We start from the raw sequence: 18,863 nt of genomic DNA on the forward strand, positions 1-18,863 counted from the left end.
AACAAAGCATCACTCATGGTTTTTTAAATGACAGAATATTAAGATTTGACAGCACGCGCAATAAAGTAAACAACAGCCATACCAATAACAATGAAAACAATCTCGCCCACCTTCTGCTCTTCTGAAGGCTGATAAAAGTCACCCAGTTTTGGAGGAGCACTTGTCTTCATTTTCTTTCCAGTTACAAGATAGTATTCTTGAATGGCTGCATCAACATTGTCAAAGGTTTTGTTTGCATGTCCTTGCTGCCTGAGTTTATCATTCATAAAGTCTAACTGCGCAATTCGTTTCTTCTCGTATTCATCCTGTGCTTTCGCCAGTTGTTCCATGGCTTTGTTGTGCCTTTCCCTCTCTTCACCATTTTGCAGTTTAGAAAACAAATAGTTGCTGCCAGAAAATGCAAGCGCATTTACAATCGCACCTCCCACCATCATAACCAAGCTAGCCATTTTATTGTCTTACATGTTTATATTTTCTGGAATAATTCCTTGCTTCACCAGGAAGTCTTTTGTTGCAAAGGAAGCTGTCACAACACCAATTAGTTTAGCACCGTCTTCGAAGTCTAACTTTCCCAAGTCGGCTGGTTTCATTCTGAGGAGACTTTTACCCAGCATTGTGTAACCTACACTCAAGCCTCCAATCACTGCAGCGTGATAAACTAGATTAACTATTGTCTTTTCAGAACTCATTTTTATGTTATCAAAATTAAAATATTAAAATTATTCCATATGAAATGAATCCACTGCAGGTACTACTGTGGGCTTTGTTATTGTTTGTACTGCTTTGTTTGTTGGTTTTGGTGTTTCTGATTTTGGTGTTTCTGGTTTTGGTCTTTCTGACACTTTATATTTGCCTTGCCAAAGTTTGTAAAGCAAGTATCCACCTCCTCCAACAACAGCTGCTACAGCTACTTTTCTGTATGATAGAAATGAAGATTTTAATTCTTGATCAGTTTGTGTGACCTTAGTCACTTCAGGAATGTTTGGTGTCTGCTCAACTTCAGACATAATGTTCTGCTTTGCCTTTTGATTTAACTTTTTTTGTCTGTTCCATTCGGCTAGTTTTTTTCCTGCTTCTACTCTACCAGGTTTCTTTGTCACTGTGTTCACTTCTGGTATTTTCGTCTGCTCCACTGTCTGCTTCAACTGATCTGTCATCTTTTTTATTCTGAAAATTAATGTGTTTGAAAGTAATTAATCCAGCAACAAATGGTACTAATAAAGCACCAAATCGATAATACAGGCCACAGGCAAGAGATTCGAGGGACTTGGAAACAACAGGGTCATGAGTTAGATCATGTGTTAAGTCTTCCTCCGAGTCGAGAGGTGTAAAATGTCCAAAAATCTTTGTGTACAAACCTATAACAGTCTGTCCAATACTTCTAACCATCTTAGAACCAAGCACTGATTCATACCGTCCATGATACTTTTCTATATCTTCTGAGGAAAGATGTTGTACTTCTTCCACAGTTAACTGCTGCCCAAGGTAGTGTTTTGTTTTTCCACAAACAGCAAGTGAATACAATCTTTCTTTTTTATCAGGTATAGTCCTACTGTCACAGATTTCAATATCTGTAGCAGTCTGCATCAGCAATTCATCACAGTTCATTTTATTTTGATGCAGAATAAAATAAAAATCTAGTAATTAAACTTGAGTAAGAACTTAGGTAGGAACTTAACAAGAACTTAGGTAGGAACTTAACAAGAACTTGAGTAAGAACTTGAGTAAGAACTTGAGTAAGAACTTGGGTAAGAACTTGAGTAAGAACTTGACAAGAACTTGAGTAAGAACTTGTCAAGAACTTGAGTAAGAACTTGACAAGAACTTAGCAAGGATTTCTACAAACATACATACTGAACTGGTTGATCAGTTTTTAAAACCAGTTTCGAGTGCTTAGAAGATTTCAGATTATTCTTTATTCTTTCTCTCTCCTGTTTGTTTTCAATGACATCATTTTCTCGAAGACACTCTTCAAAACTGTCACGGTCCTTTGAATAGAACAATGTTATTGTTTTGAGTTGCTCTCTAAAGTCTTTCAGAACTGCATTGTATTTTTGTGTTAATATCCAAACTGATATTAATGCATGTCGTCCACTGAATGCAAGCTTTGCTAGTGCACTTTTCTTTCTAACAATGTCACGTTCTGCTGCACAGTCATCAATAATAAACAGTGTTGGCGTGTTCTGAAAAAGATCGAAATAATGCTCCAAGCAAACATTTAGACGATCAGAAGGATTTACAATAAATATATTTTGATCAGACCATATGAATTTTCTCTCCTTGTATGTTCTGTTATGCTTTATGGTTGGACAGAATATGACTATGTGTTCAAAGTGATTTATGTAAACAGTCTGTAATAAATCCAAAACATATCTTGTTTTGCCGCAACCTGTTGCCCCACAAATCAAAGAACAGTGTGGATCTTTTGGAAGAAAATCTAGATACTTCATTTTAACACGTTCAATAAACAATATCCTGTAATCTGCTTTCAGATATGTTTAACTGCGCATCTGACACAACAAACACGTAGATCTTAACTGATTTACTACTACTCCCTACTTCCTTTTCAATTTGTATTGTGATTCCTTCTGATCCGTTTTCAATTCGCCTTCCACTTCCATGCAGTTTGTTGTCGTCAGTTGTTCTGAGATCCAGCCATAACGCATATTTATTTGTCAAGAAATCTTCTACGCCAACACCGTGTAAATGTAGATCTTTAGCCACAAGATCAGATGTTGGGTCTTTCAATCTTCCTCCAGTAAAGTACTTTCTTGCTTCATCATAGTGTTGGTATGGCAGCATGCCAGATGCAAATATTTGGTTTGGCTGCCCTTCAATTGTGCAATATACTCTATTGATTAGTGGATTGTAAAACTTTTCTATTTGCCTTTCATATGAATCTTTTGGTTCCTCAAACAACATAAGTATTCCCTTCATTGACCTAGCTGGTGTATTCAAGTTAATGTTCCAGATTGGATCAGCCTGGCTTTTTGAAAGTGTACTGTGATTCAACACTCTTTCATAATAGATAGGCAGCTTAGAACTGTACTGATTTTCTATAAGTCTAGCCAGTTCAGGATGGTTTACAACATCAAACTCTAAAGAAATTCCAGACACCTTATACTTTGCTTCCGGGTCTTGTGAAAGCATAACACGATCATAACTATTGAAAGTCAGGTCGTATGACAGCCTGTCACGCAATGCTCCTTGATAGAAGGGAGGATGTGAATTTATGAGTTCAAAGTCAAGTGGAATACAAAATTTGTTTCCAAAAGCAACATTGACAGCGTTATCTTTTTTGTTGTCAGCTTTATCTCCGGCTCCTATTCTAACTTTTATCCCATTGTCTGACTGAATCCCTTGAAACACTCTGTTTTTCTTTTCATTGTCAGTCAACCAATTATCTGCATAAACTAAAAATACATCTGCATTATTCAATGACATCACTTCCCGCCCTTCCAGTTTGACAGTAATCTTCCTCACAATTGCTCTTCCTACATTATAAGCCAAAGTCCTATTTGCATCTGAGCCAGATTCTAATTCTAATTTGAATGATAGTCTTACAGTGCCTGGTACAATAACATCGTTCTTACCTAGATTAGGAAACCTAACAGTAAGTATTTCATTCTGATCAATAGTAGAAGGATTATTTGTAACTATAACTGTTTGCCTTATTCCTTTTACCCCGAGAGGTTCTTTCAGCCTTCTGTAAGGATCAAGAACAGAACCGAACGATTGTGCCATCTTTTTTTATTTTCAAAATAAAAAATAAGTTACAAATGGCAGAAGGTGGATTTGAAGATTTATTTGAGCCAGCGGACGACATGAGCGAAGCAATCCCTTTGGTTCCCTACCATCATTCACTGCATTATGAGGTGGCACGACATGAACTTCTGGAAGGTAAAGTTAGAGATTTCTACAAAAGTTTAGGAGAAGAACCTGATGTTTTAGATCCAAACCAGTTCAAAATGGAAGCAAATCATTTATATACAACTAGCGATAAAGGAGAAAAAGTCCAACTTACATATAAATCTAATCCTGCTAAGTTTCTATCAAAAGTTTCACTAAAACAAAAACTTACTGCTAATCGACTTAGGCAATTAGATATTGTGCCTAGCACACGGTCATCATCTTCCCATGTTGTTTCCTTACTTCAACAAGCAGAACTAGGACTACCAACTGCTACTCAAATAGAATCTGTTCCATTGCAAGATCTTAATAAACTTGCAGATGAGGCTGATCAACTTATACAAGAGATAGAGACTTCTTTTTCTGAGGAAACTTCACTGAAGACTCCACATGAACTATTACCTATGAGAGAAATAGAAGCCCTTAATCAATCACTACAAACCATCAGAGGTGAAATAGCAAATAATCTGTCAAAACTAGGTCAGCTGGATGAAGATATAAACAAAGAGAAACAAAAACTTGCTGATGCTGATGATTTGAACCTAGAACAAGAAGTAAAAAACAGAATTTCTAAGCGTTTAAAAGATTTGCAGGAGGAGAAAGCCATAAGGTTAGAAGTTCTAAGTAACAATAGAGAACAACTGAGAACACAGGTCAGCAGAATAAAAAATACAATTCAAAGAATCCTTTACGAAGACACAACTCTTGCTGAAAGAATTAGAACGCTTTTCAGAGAGCAGGGAATCACAATAGCTAGTATACTAACTGCGTTAGGATTTGCAATAAGCACATTAGTGTTAACACTCACAGGTGGCACTGTCACACCTCCACCTCCACCTTCACCTTCATCTCCATCTGATCCGGGATGGGTAAAGAAACAACTCAAACACATTGCAGAACTATTAAAGAAACTAGCAGCAAAAGCTTTGGATGCACTTCCAGGAATCATTGGTTCAATTGTTAGCTGGCTGTTATCTTTTGCAGGTAAAGTTGTTGGTTTCATGGCTGAACATCTCTGGACTCTAATAGTTTTAATTGCAGGTGTTCTGCTAACGAGAATAAAGCAAAAGTAAGCCTACACCCACTCCACCAATTACTAGAGCAGTCTTCTGCGATTCATGATCATCACTAATACTAACAGCTTGATCATCCCTAGTGACAGAATGATCTTCACCTGCAGCGTGATCTTCACTTGTCACGCTTTGTTTCTGTTCATTGTGATATGGCTGTAGCATCGTTCTGATTTCTGAATTCAGTTCTTCACCCTTTCCAAGCGGCTGGGTGTCACTAGCAATAATGATTTCATTGTTATAATTTGTTATTGTTCCAATCTGCAGCTGGAGATCAGAAGGTAACATGTAAAGGCCGTTACCAACAGCAAAGTCAACTTTTGATCTTGCATAACGGAGAGAGTCTTGATACCTTTTGATGCTGGAAGGCAGATCAACTGCAGAGTTTATGACATCTTCTAAATTTGATAACAACTGTTTCTGTGCATCAAACCCTGTGCTTGTTCTCATTATGTTTGATCGTGTCTGTGCCTGCGAGCCTAGCAAGCACCACGCATATGTTCGGATAGATTCATTGATCCTTTCAACACCTGATCCAGTGAAACCTTTGCCGGTGTCTAATATAAAAGTAGTCCATGCATTGTGGTGCTGTTGTTCTATTGATCCTAACTGTACCTGCACATTTGAAGAAAAAGATGTATGACCTGGCCAGTAATCAAAATTATACCTCCTGTGGACACCCCATAAATATAGTGTTCCCATGCCATGGTTTTTGTCTTGCTTTTGCCTAAAGTCGGTCTTAAAATCTATATTGAATTCATTGCAGAGACGCTCATACACTTTCATGTTTATCCTATTGTTGAATGGGTTCCAGCTCTTTTCATGCGGCATTGGTGCCTGAAGTTCAGACAAGATTCTCCTGCACTGATAGTAAACGTGAAATGTGTACACACACTTTGTCAGTAAGTTTGAATTATTCATGTGGTCTGCATAGGACACTCCACATCCTGTGGTTGCACAGAATATTGCAAAGTTTAACTGATTCTGATAGAACTGAATTGGGTGAGAGTTCCACATCTTTGGAACACTATCATTTTTGATTGGGGGATTTAGGTAAGAATGGAATGGGTCAGGCACTTTAACGCGAATGGATTCTGTTTCTGTTACAGCAAAGTCCAACTCATGGAAAGAAATAGTCTTTGGATTGTAATATGGTCCAGTTTTGTATTTAACGTCTTTGTTGAATTTATACTGAATCATTTTTGTTGTTGAATAAAAAATGTTTATCACACTAACAAATGTGAAGACTAGTGTGCCAGTTAAACTTGCAAACCCTATCAACAATCAAAATGGAGGAATGAAAGTTGCACTGCATGAAATTATGTACAAGGTTACTTGGTATAATATCAGTAAAAAAAAGGCTAACAACTGGGTTAGAATTAATGGTAAAACACATTCTGTAGAAGATGGTTACTATGACTTCTGCACTTTAGAGAAAGAATTGTTTGCTCCAGTAGGTATTACAGCGAGTTTAAATCATGCAAGTCTCATTGCTACTCTTACTATGCCCAAAACTAGAGAAGTAAACGTTGAGTTTCCAACCAAACTCCTTGATATGCTTGGAATTACAAATTTATACAAGGGAACACGTCCCATTGACATGGATGTTAACAGTGTACTGTTTGTTCACATGAGAGAGCTTAACACATCCTATAATCTGTTTAATGATCAGCGTTCTGATCTGCTTAGGATTCTTCCACCGAGTGATGCCTCTTTTTGTAAAATGCACGTGCCAACATTTAAGACACTTCAGTTCAAGGACTTGGAGGAAGGGTGTCATGAATTCCTACACATTGATCTGAAAAATCAAAGTGGACAACCAGTTGATTGTTTGTTTAACATTACATTGGAAATAGTTCCATAAAATATTGAGTATTAAAATGTCGAGTGGACCTACAATAGCTTATCCTGTTGCATGTTCAACTATAGAGTTGAAAGATTTAGCAGACGCTATCGACTTTGAGAGCAATGCTGAAGTTGGTGCAGTGTATGCATTCGAGTTTACAGACACTGGTCATTACAAGAGAAAGGAAATCGACGATGAAAAGAAACCAAGATTTCTCAAACTAGGTCAAATCCGTGATGTTAATGTACCTGATCCAATTGTCGATGACATATACTACATGTGGAAACATCAGAATAAAAAATGGGTACTTAGTCCTGTTATGAAAAAGATTGACTGGGAAATGAAGTTTGAATTTGTGAGTCCATACACTCTTGTTGGAAAAGACGACACATTCCGTAAGTCAATCAATGCTAAACCACTAATTGTTAGCCTTGTTCCTGCGTTTAACAGCAGGGGAGAAGTTGCAGTTAAACCTTTCCATAAGAACAACTATCTCATTCACAGAAAACAAAGTGTTGAAAAGGACGCTGACACCATTGTCGATTTTATACCCAAGCTTCCAATAGGGCAGAATGCAACTATGATATTTGATATAGTTGTCAGGAAAAGGGAAGAAACCACAAACACTGTTTTAATGAGAGGAATAAATCTCAACTGGAGACCATTAAATGTTGAAGAAGTCAGAGTATTTATTGCTGTTCAAAAGGATTCTAACACAATAAAAAAACAGACGTCAAACCAAAATGTTGTTGTTAACGCAGATATAAATAATTTAACAGAAATAAGAAGTATTAATCTTACTTATCTTGATTTGATTGCTTTCTACTATACAGATAAGGTGTTAAGCAATGAACAGCTTCAAAGCTTAGCAGAAACACTGGCCAGTGAGAATTAAGATAAATATTTTATATTTTGCATTAAAAAGATGACTAGCAGTGTGAAGCTTTATCCTAATATTGATGAAAGTGCAGCAGAAAGTCAACAATTCAGACTGGCACACATTAGTAATATACAAAAACAACTAGAAGATGAATTAGAAAAATATTCTCGCGCTAGACGTAAGTACTCAACAACTTACAACAGCCTTTCTAATGCCAGCACTGGTTCTACTATCCTTGCATCAGCTGCAGGTGTAACGGGAACAATTCTGTTAGCTACCGGAGTAGGGACTCCAGTTTCTCTAATCCTAGGTGGTGTCGCAGCAGCAGTTGGTGGTTTATCATTTATAGCATCAGCTATAATGAAAAAAATTGTGAAAAAGCTTGAAAAACACGAATCCATTTCCACTCTTGCATCATCAAAATTGTCTAGCCTAAAACTGTCTATCAGTAAAGCACTTGAAGATTCAAAAGTTTCTGACGAAGAATTCAAACAGATACAAACAGACTTTGATGACTACAAAAGTAAGAAAGCAAGTATTCAAACAAAAACACGAGCTGAATATAACAAGCCACTCGATATAGAAGATCTGAAAAAGCAGTTTTTAAAAAAGGGGATTCAAATAGGACGGGAAGAAAAAGTAAAAATAGAATCACTTGTAAAGAGTTAACTATTCGTTTAGACAGTCACATTGCATGTATCAGATATAATTCTAACAGTGAAAGAACATATGAAGTAAAGTTTGTAAATGAGAGAGCGTATTGAGCTTAAGAATGTTGTATAAGAGAAAGGGGGAATGTACGTTCTGGGTTACTGATTCCGACAGACCCGGCATTGGTTCAAAACAACCTTACTTTACTGTATTTTTTTTGTATGGATTTATGCAGTATTTTTCTGATTTTGTCGCATGTTTCATTTTAGTAAAAGTTTAGTCCAGAAGCCTATTTTGCGTTAATATTTAGGGTCTGTCGGAATCGGTGAGCCAGAACGTACATTCCCCCTTTCTCTGAGAGACAGAGAAAGAAAGAAAGAGAGAGGGGGGGGAGATACAGAAAGAGAGAGAGGGGGATACAGAGATTTGTCGTTGTGTTCACGATTTGCTAAGAGATTTAGCCCGACGTTAACAAAAAGTATGTACTGATCGTCTCAAATCAAGAAATCACACCAACAACAAAATGTCCGACTGCAGAGTGAGTGAACAGTACTCACCTCTATCAGCAATGACGTCATCCTGTTGTTTGTTGACGTTCTTCAGTGCCTGAATCTCTGACGTGATCTCTGCCATCTGCTGAGCAACGTGAGCCACGGCTGTTTCCAGGGCGTTGTCATCAGACCTGTGGTCAGTTCGTCAATCATCATTAGCCTTAAAGGCACGCTTCTTTCCGTGGAAACAGGTCGATTCACCATCTCAGATCTGACCCGACTTTAACGTGGGATAAGACAATTCTTCCATTTGCACACATACCAAACATCAACACGCTGACTGCTTGCTGCGGTACAGTGGAGTCCAGGTACAACGAATCTCAACGGAGATACATTTTAGTTCGTTATATCAGTAATTCGCTGTAGAGTTTTCAACCCTAAATGGCCTCAAGACAGGTTTTCCCACTCACCTTCAAATGATCGTCCCATCGATCTTTCCTTGGAGAGTACAATCTCTGCATGTTTTCAACATATTGTAATTTGGATTCTTTTAATTAATTATTTTCTTGAAAAACCACCAGTGTGTTTTACAAAAGGAAGGTGTTGTTTTTTTTGCTTTTTTTTTAACCCCTCTTCAGTTGCCCAGGCTGTTGTTTTTACATTTAGTCAAGTTTTGACTAAATGTTTTAACATAGAGGGGGAATCGAGACGAGGGTCGTGGTGTATGTGTGTGTGTGTGTGTGTGTGTGTGTGTGTATGTGTGTATGTCTGTGTGTGTGTGTGTGTGTGTGTGTGTGTGTGTGTGTGTGTAGAGCGATTCAGAGTAAACTACTGGACCGATCTTTATGACATTTTACATGAGAGTTCCTGGAAATAATATCCACAGACGTGTTTTTCATTTTTTCGATAAATGTCTTTCATGACGTCATAGCCGGCTTTTTGTAAAAGTTGAGGCGGCACTGTCACACCCTCATTTTTCAATGAAATTGATTGAAATTTTGGCTAAGCAATCATCGACAAAAGCCGGACTTTGGTATTGCATTTCAGCTTGGAGGCTTAAAAATTAATTAATGACTTTGGTCATTAAAAATCTGAAAATTGTAATTAAAATTTATAAAACGATCCAAAAACCATTTCATCTTATTTTTCATAATTTTCTGATTCCAAAAACATATAAATATGTTAAACAAGCTCTGAAAATTAAAAATATGAAAATTATGATTAAATTTAAATTTCCGACATCGATTTAAAAACCATCATGTAAACCATTATGTAAACCATTATGTAAACCACCATGTAAACCATCATGTAAACCATCATGTAAACCAGCATGTAAACCCCCATGTAAACCACCATGTAAACCAGAACTGATCTACTCAGGCGTTTTCTTGAGATATATATGAGCATCCTCCCATTTCCACGGATAGCCTCTGAGCGCATGCCGATCTTTGCAGATCGGAGGTTGTTTATAAGATCGTTTTCAAGGGAAAAAAAAGAGTGTCTTTTTCCGAACATATAACACGAGTTAAGACTAGCGCCAAAAAAAATGGTTTAGGGGAATGACCATTCGCAGACAAACTATTACACACCGGTGACACTGTGACGGTTCCCCTACGCTTTGTGTCCGGTGCCCTGACCCTTTGTGTTCGGTTCCCACTCGGTTCCCACACGCCAAAATTCGCGGACAAAACATCCATTTATGGTAGTATTACGCAATGTTGCTCTCTGAGAATGGTCTTGTTAGATCTGTGAGTGTTTACACTACATGCCTAGGTGCTGTTGGATTGAAGGTTTTTGATATTTTAGCCGTTATTAGGTAGAATGCCTTCCACTTTACTGCAAAACTGCATAATTCGTAGCATCGGCAAGAAATATCCTACCAAAAAATGCCTGCTTGGAACTGTCGTTGGTCCAGCAAAAAGTTCAACATGTCTGTAGCAGACAGCCCAAGTTTCAAGATTGTAGGGCCATCCAAACAGCCGTAATAATAAAAACAACAAAAGTAGTCAGTGAAATTGGCTGTGTTCGGTCCCCACACACTTTTGTGACGTAGGCGTGACGGTTCCCATAATTCATTGTGTCGGTCCCCACTTTCTGTGTCGGACCCCACTTTCGACCTAATTTCTCTGTGACGGACCCCACAACCAGCCTATTTTGTGTCGGTCCCCACACCTTCTTGGATTTATGACTTGCCGGTTACTTGTATCATTGTATTCATTGAATCTAATTGTCTCGGAGTTATTTTTCAGCAAAAACCGGCAAGGCAGCACCTTTTGTGATACCAAGTAAGTCAGATGACATCAGTATGTGTGTGTATGTGTGTGTGAGAGAGAGAGAGAGAGAGAGAGAGAGAGAGAGAGAGAGAGAGAGAGAGAGAGAGAGATTGACACCTTTCCAGATCACTCCGGTTATGCGACACTACCGCGAGCGTCACTACCGCGTGTCACACTACGGCGAGTACGACACTACCGCGTGTAACACTACCGCGTGTCACACTACCGCGAGTACGACACTACCGCGAGTATAACACTGCCGCGTGTCACACTACCGCGCGTACCACAACCGCGAGTACCATAACCGTAGAGAGAACGCATGCAAACTTACTTCTTGTGAGTTTGTGTTCTAACGGCTTTGATTGGAAGCAACCCATTCTATATGTATTCTGATAGTGTGTTCTGATCGTTTTGAGTTCTTGGTTAGCATGACAAACATTGAATTAGTGTTCAGAGAACAGACCAGGCCTTTTTGTTTTATATTTCAAGGAAACATTTCAACCTTTGCCTTCAGCCATGGAAGTCATAAAATGACACGCGGTAATGTTATACTCGCGGTAGTGTGACACGCGGTAGTGTTATACTCGCGGTAGTGTCGTACTCCCGGTAGTGTCGTACTCGCGGTAAGTTCTGTTTCCGTACCCGCGACAGCGGCACCGACAAAAGAAAACGCGCGCAAACGCGTGACGTGTTTCCGTACTTGCGTTTTAAACATGCGGTAAAATCTGTAAACTCCCGCGTTGCCGCGCGACAACGCGAAAAAATCGCTCCAGGACCCTTTCAAAAAAATCGCGTCGCTTGCCGCTTGTCGCGCCGCTAACGCGTCGCGCGTGTGGAAACACTCCTGGTCATTATGGGGGCGAGGACGCCCCCATTCTATACGGATAGTTTAGAGGTTGACCATGGGCAGCGCCATTTTGTTGTGAAATACGTCATCAGTTTGTGTACACAGGAAGTTGTGACATCCGTCACCCTATGGGAGGGGTGAAGGCAACATTGTTCATCTGTAGAAAGTTGTGAAATCCGTCACCCTATGGGAGGGGTGACGTCAAAATTGGTCATCACAGAGTTTGTGTAACACAGGAAGTTGTGAAATACGTCACCCTATGGGAGGGGTGACGTCAAAATTGTTCAACAAAAACATGATATGTCGCATTGTGCAGGGTCAACTGCAACAAACTCAAACCGAGCCATTCATACTTAGCTGTATTTGAGTGACTTATATACCCGACATTTTTATTTCTTATTTTTAGCACAGGTGTAGGAAAAATCATGAACCAAAATGTTATTTATTTTCTAATTTAACATTTTTTTTACAAATATGACCATGGTCTTTTAAACATACAGTGACATTAAACATTGTTATGTTAAAAAAAAGAAAAAAGAAATAAAGCTTTTGTGCACAAATCAGAAAATACATTGTACATTTTACCTACAGGCCAAACAGTGTCTGTTGGCGGCAGAGGGCCCAGCAAGTTGCTATTTTTAGATCGATTAAAAGTTGTCAAGAACAGGCGCTTACATTTGGATGTGTCCACTGATAGTAGGTTTGGTTGTGATCAATCAGAATGATGTAGGAATAAAAATGTATGACAGTTTGGTATGATGACATGTAATTCAAATATGCTGAAATGTAATATTATACATGATATAATATTATTATGGCTGTTGCCATGACCATGAACCCCAAGAAAGGTTTAATGTTATGTAAAATCAAAATACCAAAATCAAGCGCCTACTAATCTGGTCTACGGTGCGGCTTGGACCAAAAAAGGATGGACACGCAACTCGCTCAGCCAGCCAGCGCTGCGAGACTTACAGCGGCCAACTTCGCCGCGGCGCGCTCATTGGCTAAGTATTGAACTTGCGTCAAGGCCGATGCGCGTAGATTCCCAGAATGTTTACTTTCGGTTAGATTCTTCGACAGCATTCGCAGAGGTGACTGCCGTATTGTGTACCGCAGTCAGAAGTAATTTATTACTTTTTGGAGTTTAGTAACGTGATATCAGTTTTCAATTGTTCGTTCACTTATATTGCTTTCAGATTTAACACACAAGAAACAGTAGCACGGTTTTCGTTGCGAAAATGTGCATTGGCAGTGCTACGCGATCGAATTGTGTATTATGTACACGCCGTGTTCTTCTCAGGAAAAGACCGAAGCGACATGTGACGTCAGTCGTTCAGCCCGCGAGCGGTGGGATGGGGGGGTTCACATGGTTTGTTTGTTTCAGAACCACACCCATATACACACATTTCACATGTAAACCATTTGTCCGCCCCCTGTCGATATTTATCGACTAAGTTCCTTGTTTTCTATGTGCTTGATTTTCGTCGCACCGCTGGAAAAACGCTATCGCGGGTACGGAAACACAACTTTAGTGTGAGACGCGGTAGTGGTACTCGCGGTAGTGACGCTCGCGGTAGTGACCAGCACCCGATCACTCCACATAAACGCTGGTTCTGGTTGCATTGTGCCGCTGACATACAGCTAATAGGATTTTTACACCCCCGGTATAGGGGTGTGTATAGGTTTCACTCGATGTGTTTGTGTTCGCAAGTAGATCTCAAGAATGAACGGACCGATCGTCACCAAACTTGGTGAACAGGTTCTATACATTCCTGAGACGGTCCTTACAAAAATTGGGACCAGTCAAACACACGGTTAGGGAGTTATTGGTGGATTAAAATTATACAAGGCCTGGTATAGACGGACACCCCCGTTGGTCAAAGGGAAATAACCATTCTCACTGCCACCAACTGAGAAGGTTATTTCCCTTTGACGGGGGTGTAGTTCCTATCGGAGGAATTTCTTGTTTTAATCCTTTTGTGGTATTGCTGATGATGCTGAACATGTATTTTACTAGTTTACCAATATGTATCTTTGACCCTGATAGCCTACGAAAACGGAGCAATCATGGCCCAACATTGGCCCAATGCTGAATTTATTGGCGCGGTGTTGAGCCTTAGTCGGGCCGTTGTCGTAGGCTGTCAGGGTTTATGTAGCCTTGTTCCATTGTATTCTGACTGTCATAAAGTAATTAATTTTAAGAGAAAGCAGTCATGAACACAAGGAGCTGGGAAAAGTTGCCTCTTACAACAAGCGTGAATAAAGACACATACTTGACACAGGCAAGTACTCTTTTTTTTTTTTCAATCACCACTAGAAGTCCCTGGGCAGCATTTTGCTCTGAAAACTGAATCTCACATACGACAGGTGGATCTTTTATTTTAAAAATGTGCCAAATTGCATATCTCCAAGGCCTTAAGACTAAGAGTAGATATTGGGAAGGCCAGTTCAAGAAGGTGTGGGTGGATCAACACATAATTTGCTGGTATACTGGGAACCGTCCCAGAGATAAATAATGTTATATATTATTTGTGGCATAAACTAATAAAGTTAGTCTCTCTCTCTCTCTCTCTCTCTCTCTCTCTCTCTCTCTTTCTCTCTCTCTCTCTCTCTCTCTCTCTCTCTCTCTCTCTCTCTCTCTCTCTCTCTCTCTCTCACACACACATACACACACATACTGATGTCATCTGACTTACTTGGTATCACAAAAGGTGCTGCCTTGCCGGTTTTTGCTGAAAAATAACTCCGAGACAATTAGATTCAATGAATACAATGATACAAGTAACCGGCAAGTCATAAATCCAAGAAGGTGTGGGGACCGACACAAAATAGGCTGGTTGTGGGGTCCGTCACAGAGAAATTAGGTCGAAAGTGGGGTCCGACACAGAAAGTGGGGACCGACACAATGAATTATGGGAACCGTCACGCCTACGTCACAAAAGTGTGTGGGGACCGAACACAGCCAATTTCACTGACTACTTTTGTTGTTTTTATTATTACGGCTGTTTGGATGGCCCTACAATCTTGAAACTTGGGCTGTCTGCTACAGACATGTTGAACTTTTTGCTGGACCAACGACAGTTCCAAGCAGGCATTTTTTGGTAGGATATTTCTTGCCGATGCTACGAATTATGCAGTTTTGCAGTAAAGTGGAAGGCATTCTACCTAATAACGGCTAAAATATCAAAAACCTTCAATCCAACAGCACCTAGGCATGTAGTGTAAACACTCACAGATCTAACAAGACCATTCTCAGAGAGCAACATTGCGTAATACTACCATAAATGGATGTTTTGTCCGCGAATTTTGGCGTGTGGGAACCGAGTGGGAACCGAACACAAAGGGTCAGGGCACCGGACACAAAGCGTAGGGGAACCGTCACAGTGTCACCGGTGTGTATTATATCTCTACCTAGAAAAGTTAAACCAACTTGGCTTGTTCGAGTTCGCCTATCACACTATCACACTAAATGGACAACCCCACCATCAAGCCAAGTTGCGATGTCGTCCTTCCTGGCAGAAAAGACATGTATGGACAGTGGAACCCCCCTTTTAAGACCCCCACACACACACACACACACACACACACACAATTTAAGACCTTCCTTAAAAGACTTTATTATTTTAATTTTATGTTTATGCTTTATGTTTATGCTCTATAAATTATAACACCCATTTAAGACTCCTTTTTAAAACCTGAATTTCTCAGATTTCCGGAGGTCTTAAAAGGGGGGCCGGGGGGGGGGGGGGGGGGTTCCACTGTATACCTTTTTAACTGTGCGAAAGAGGAAGAGGAAGAAACATCTCCGTGGTGATAGTCCTCTTCGGGTCTTGGAGGTGTACCGTTCTGCTGGAGACACAGAGATCAGTCTGTTAAAAGGTGGGTGTTTTTTGGTGTGTTTTTTGAAGATGCATTTAGCATAGTCGTTTGTGTCTGCTGTTGTTGTAATGATATAAATATGTACGTAAAATAAGTAAAAACATGTTACAAGAAATATGGGACACTTGAGGCTGAAAGAGATCTGAAATCAGTTGCCTCCAAGAGCTGTAGTGGACAGTTCCGTTTGGGGGTTGGTATAATGTTCCCACACACACCAGGAATACATTGAAATCAGTGCCTAAACTTTTGCATGGCTCACCACAGACGCTCAATCTACCCCCAACTATTTTATTTTTAGGGGGTGGGGGTGGTTGGGGGAGGGGAGGGGGTCGTTGGACTCCGTCAGTGGGACTTTACATGATACAATGACCAGGAGGTTCATATCCTTTCTTTCGGAAGGCACATTTCTCACCGACGCATAGTCTTTGAAGCGCTCATTTCAAAATGATGTCGATTTTTTTAAAGTTATCTGAGCCCTTATTCTACGTTTGAAGACACTTACCTCCGCCATTTTCTTGTCAGTCTGTGCTGCAATCTGTTCGTGCACATGGAACAACTGCTTGTCAACTTCCGTCTCTCGGTCTCTTTTCAAACTCAGTCCTAGATCTTTCAACAGACGGCCATTCTGTTTCTGGAAGTATTTTCGTTGGCTAATCAGTTCTTTTCTGAAGAGCGCCTTTTGCTGTCTCAGTCGTTTCTCGAAATCTTCCTGCTGATGTTTTAGTTGCTGCGATTGGGTTGTGATGACTTCTTCTTGGTGCAATAATCTGGTTGACAGAGTTTGGATTTTCTGGTCTTGCTGTCGTATTGTTTCCTCCATACGATTCAAGCGACTTTTCATGTCTCGAAGTACATTATGCATCACATCTTGACCAGTCTCGGGAAATTCTCCGTTTTTGTCGTACTCAGCGTGAGCAGAACAGAGGACAACAGCTAAAATAAAACTGTTAAAGAGCGCCATTGCAACAACTAGGCTAGAACTGATTGTAAAATGTCTGATCACGAGATAAAATGCTCTTAGCCTTAAGTACGTTTTGGCCAGAGACACATGACCGTGGGTTTTGCGTAAATCATTGTGCAAAGTTCAATTCATGATGATTGAAACACACACACACACACACTGTGACACTAACACACACACACACACACACACACACACAAAGACGCACACACACACACACATACACAAACACACACACACATACACATATATATATATATATATATATATATACACACTCACACGCACACACACGCGCGCGCGCACGCACGCACGCATTCACCAACGCATTGTTTGGAATACATGTAGAATATTACCGTTGAAGATAAGTCATGTGTTGTGTCCTAAAAAGATTGTGAAAAACAAGACAACATAAACTTGGCCAAAGAATTATTGCAACAACTTTCGCACGCTAACAAAAGCGGTCAAACGCAATCCACTTTAGTTCAACTTTATATGCTGGAAAAGGTAATTATATCCACCGTTCATATCATTTGTCCGATCGGTGGTAATTTGTATAGGCATCCCGTTACAGCCTGTCAAACAAGGTCACCCCTAAGATCGACCTGACAAAAACCATAGCCCCGTGTTTTAAAATCTGCAAAAAATCAGAATGTGCACTTACCAAATACTTCTGACTACCGTTAGAAACGCATTTTGTTTGATGCACCTTACTTCTCTAGTCTTTGTGTATCCTTTTGACAAAGGCGGTAGGGGTCAACCGTTTCAGAGGCCAAAAAAGGCACGTTTTGCGGCCATTTTGAGGGGGTCCTCCACTCAAAGAGCCATATCTGCTCAAGTTCTCAATAAATTGCTTTAGACATTTCAGAAGTTATGACTGATAGGCTGACCAAAATCTGTGTTGATTTTGGTGAACGTGTATACTAAGCGTGTCTTATAATGCAACGTTTCCGAAAGACCTAAACAAATATTCGTATTAATTCAGGGTTTAAGGACAAAAAATCGTGACATTGCATGCTAAGAAAAACATGGTAGGGGCAATTGGTGCCAAAGTTTCAGGCAGATCTGAGGGCTGGTTTACATTTGCTGGAGATGGGAACGCGCACAAAAAAATATCGATCACCGTCAATGGTTATGTTATGTTATATGAAGTCTTATATCGCGCGCGTATCTCCAGACTCGGATCTATTTATCCCGTGTGAGATGGAATTTTTTTTACACAATACATCACGCATTCACATCGACCAGCAGATCGCAGCCATTTCGGCGCATATCCTACTTTTCACGGCCTATTATTCCAAGTCACACGGGTATTTTGGTGGACATTTTTTTTTATCTATGCCTATACAATTTTGCCAGGAAAGACCCTTTTGTCAATCGTGGGATCTTTAACGTGCACACCCCAATGTAGTCACAGTAGTGTACACGAAGGGACCTCGGTTTTTCGTCTCATCCGAAAGACTAGCACTTGAACCCACCACCTAGGTTAGGAAAGGGGGGAGAAAATTGCTAACGCCCTGACCCAGGGTCGAACTCGCAACCTCTCGCTTCCGAGCGCAATTAAGTGCATTACCACTCAGCCACCCAGTCACGTATGGCTGTGGTTATTTCTGTCCGGAGCCCTGTGCTCGGTGTGTTACGCTTTGGTGATTTGATGGTTATTATTATGGGGGCCAGGAGGCCCCCATTCATACGGATAGTTTCGAGGTTGACCATGGGCAGCGCCATTTTGTTGTGAAATACGTCATCAGTTTGTGTACACAGGAAGTTATGACATCCGTCACCCTATGGGAGGGGTGAAGGCAACATTGTTCATCAGTAGAAAGTTGTGAAATCCGTCACCCTATGGGAAGGGTGAAGGCAAAATTGGTCATCACTGAGATTGTGTAACACAGGAAGTTGTGAAATACGTCACTCTATGGGAGGGGTGACGGCAAAATTGTTCAACAAAACCATCATAGGTCGAACTGTGCAGGGTCAACCTAATATGGCTGTTGCCATGACCATGAACCCCAAGAAAGGTTTAATGTTATGTAAATCAAAATACCAAAATCAA

At 40.1% G+C, this 18,863-nt stretch overlaps 1 protein-coding gene across 2 annotated transcripts in view; it reads right to left on the bottom strand.

The window, feature by feature from the left end:
- LOC138946698 (golgin subfamily A member 6-like protein 10) overlaps positions 1-16,896 on the bottom strand; it is a 31,715-nt gene extending 14,819 nt beyond the window's left edge. Inside the window, exons 1-3 of one of the 2 annotated variants that reach the window (XM_070318110.1) lie at positions 16,349-16,896; positions 15,734-15,813; positions 8,914-9,038 (exon numbers count right to left, since the gene is read on the bottom strand). In XM_070318110.1, the coding sequence (XP_070174211.1) occupies positions 8,914-9,038; positions 15,734-15,813; positions 16,349-16,807 (664 nt within the window). In that variant the 5' untranslated portion in view covers positions 16,808-16,896. Of the gene's footprint in view, positions 1-8,913; positions 9,039-15,733; positions 15,817-16,348 lie in introns of both variants that reach the window. The other variant, XM_070318109.1, reaches the window with a different exon arrangement.
- Positions 16,897-18,863: the final 1,967 nt, after the last annotated feature.

The sequence above is a fragment of the Littorina saxatilis genome, linkage group LG14 (assembly GCF_037325665.1).
Source record: "Littorina saxatilis isolate snail1 linkage group LG14, US_GU_Lsax_2.0, whole genome shotgun sequence".
In the NCBI taxonomy this organism is placed as follows: Eukaryota; Metazoa; Mollusca; class Gastropoda; order Littorinimorpha; family Littorinidae; genus Littorina; species Littorina saxatilis.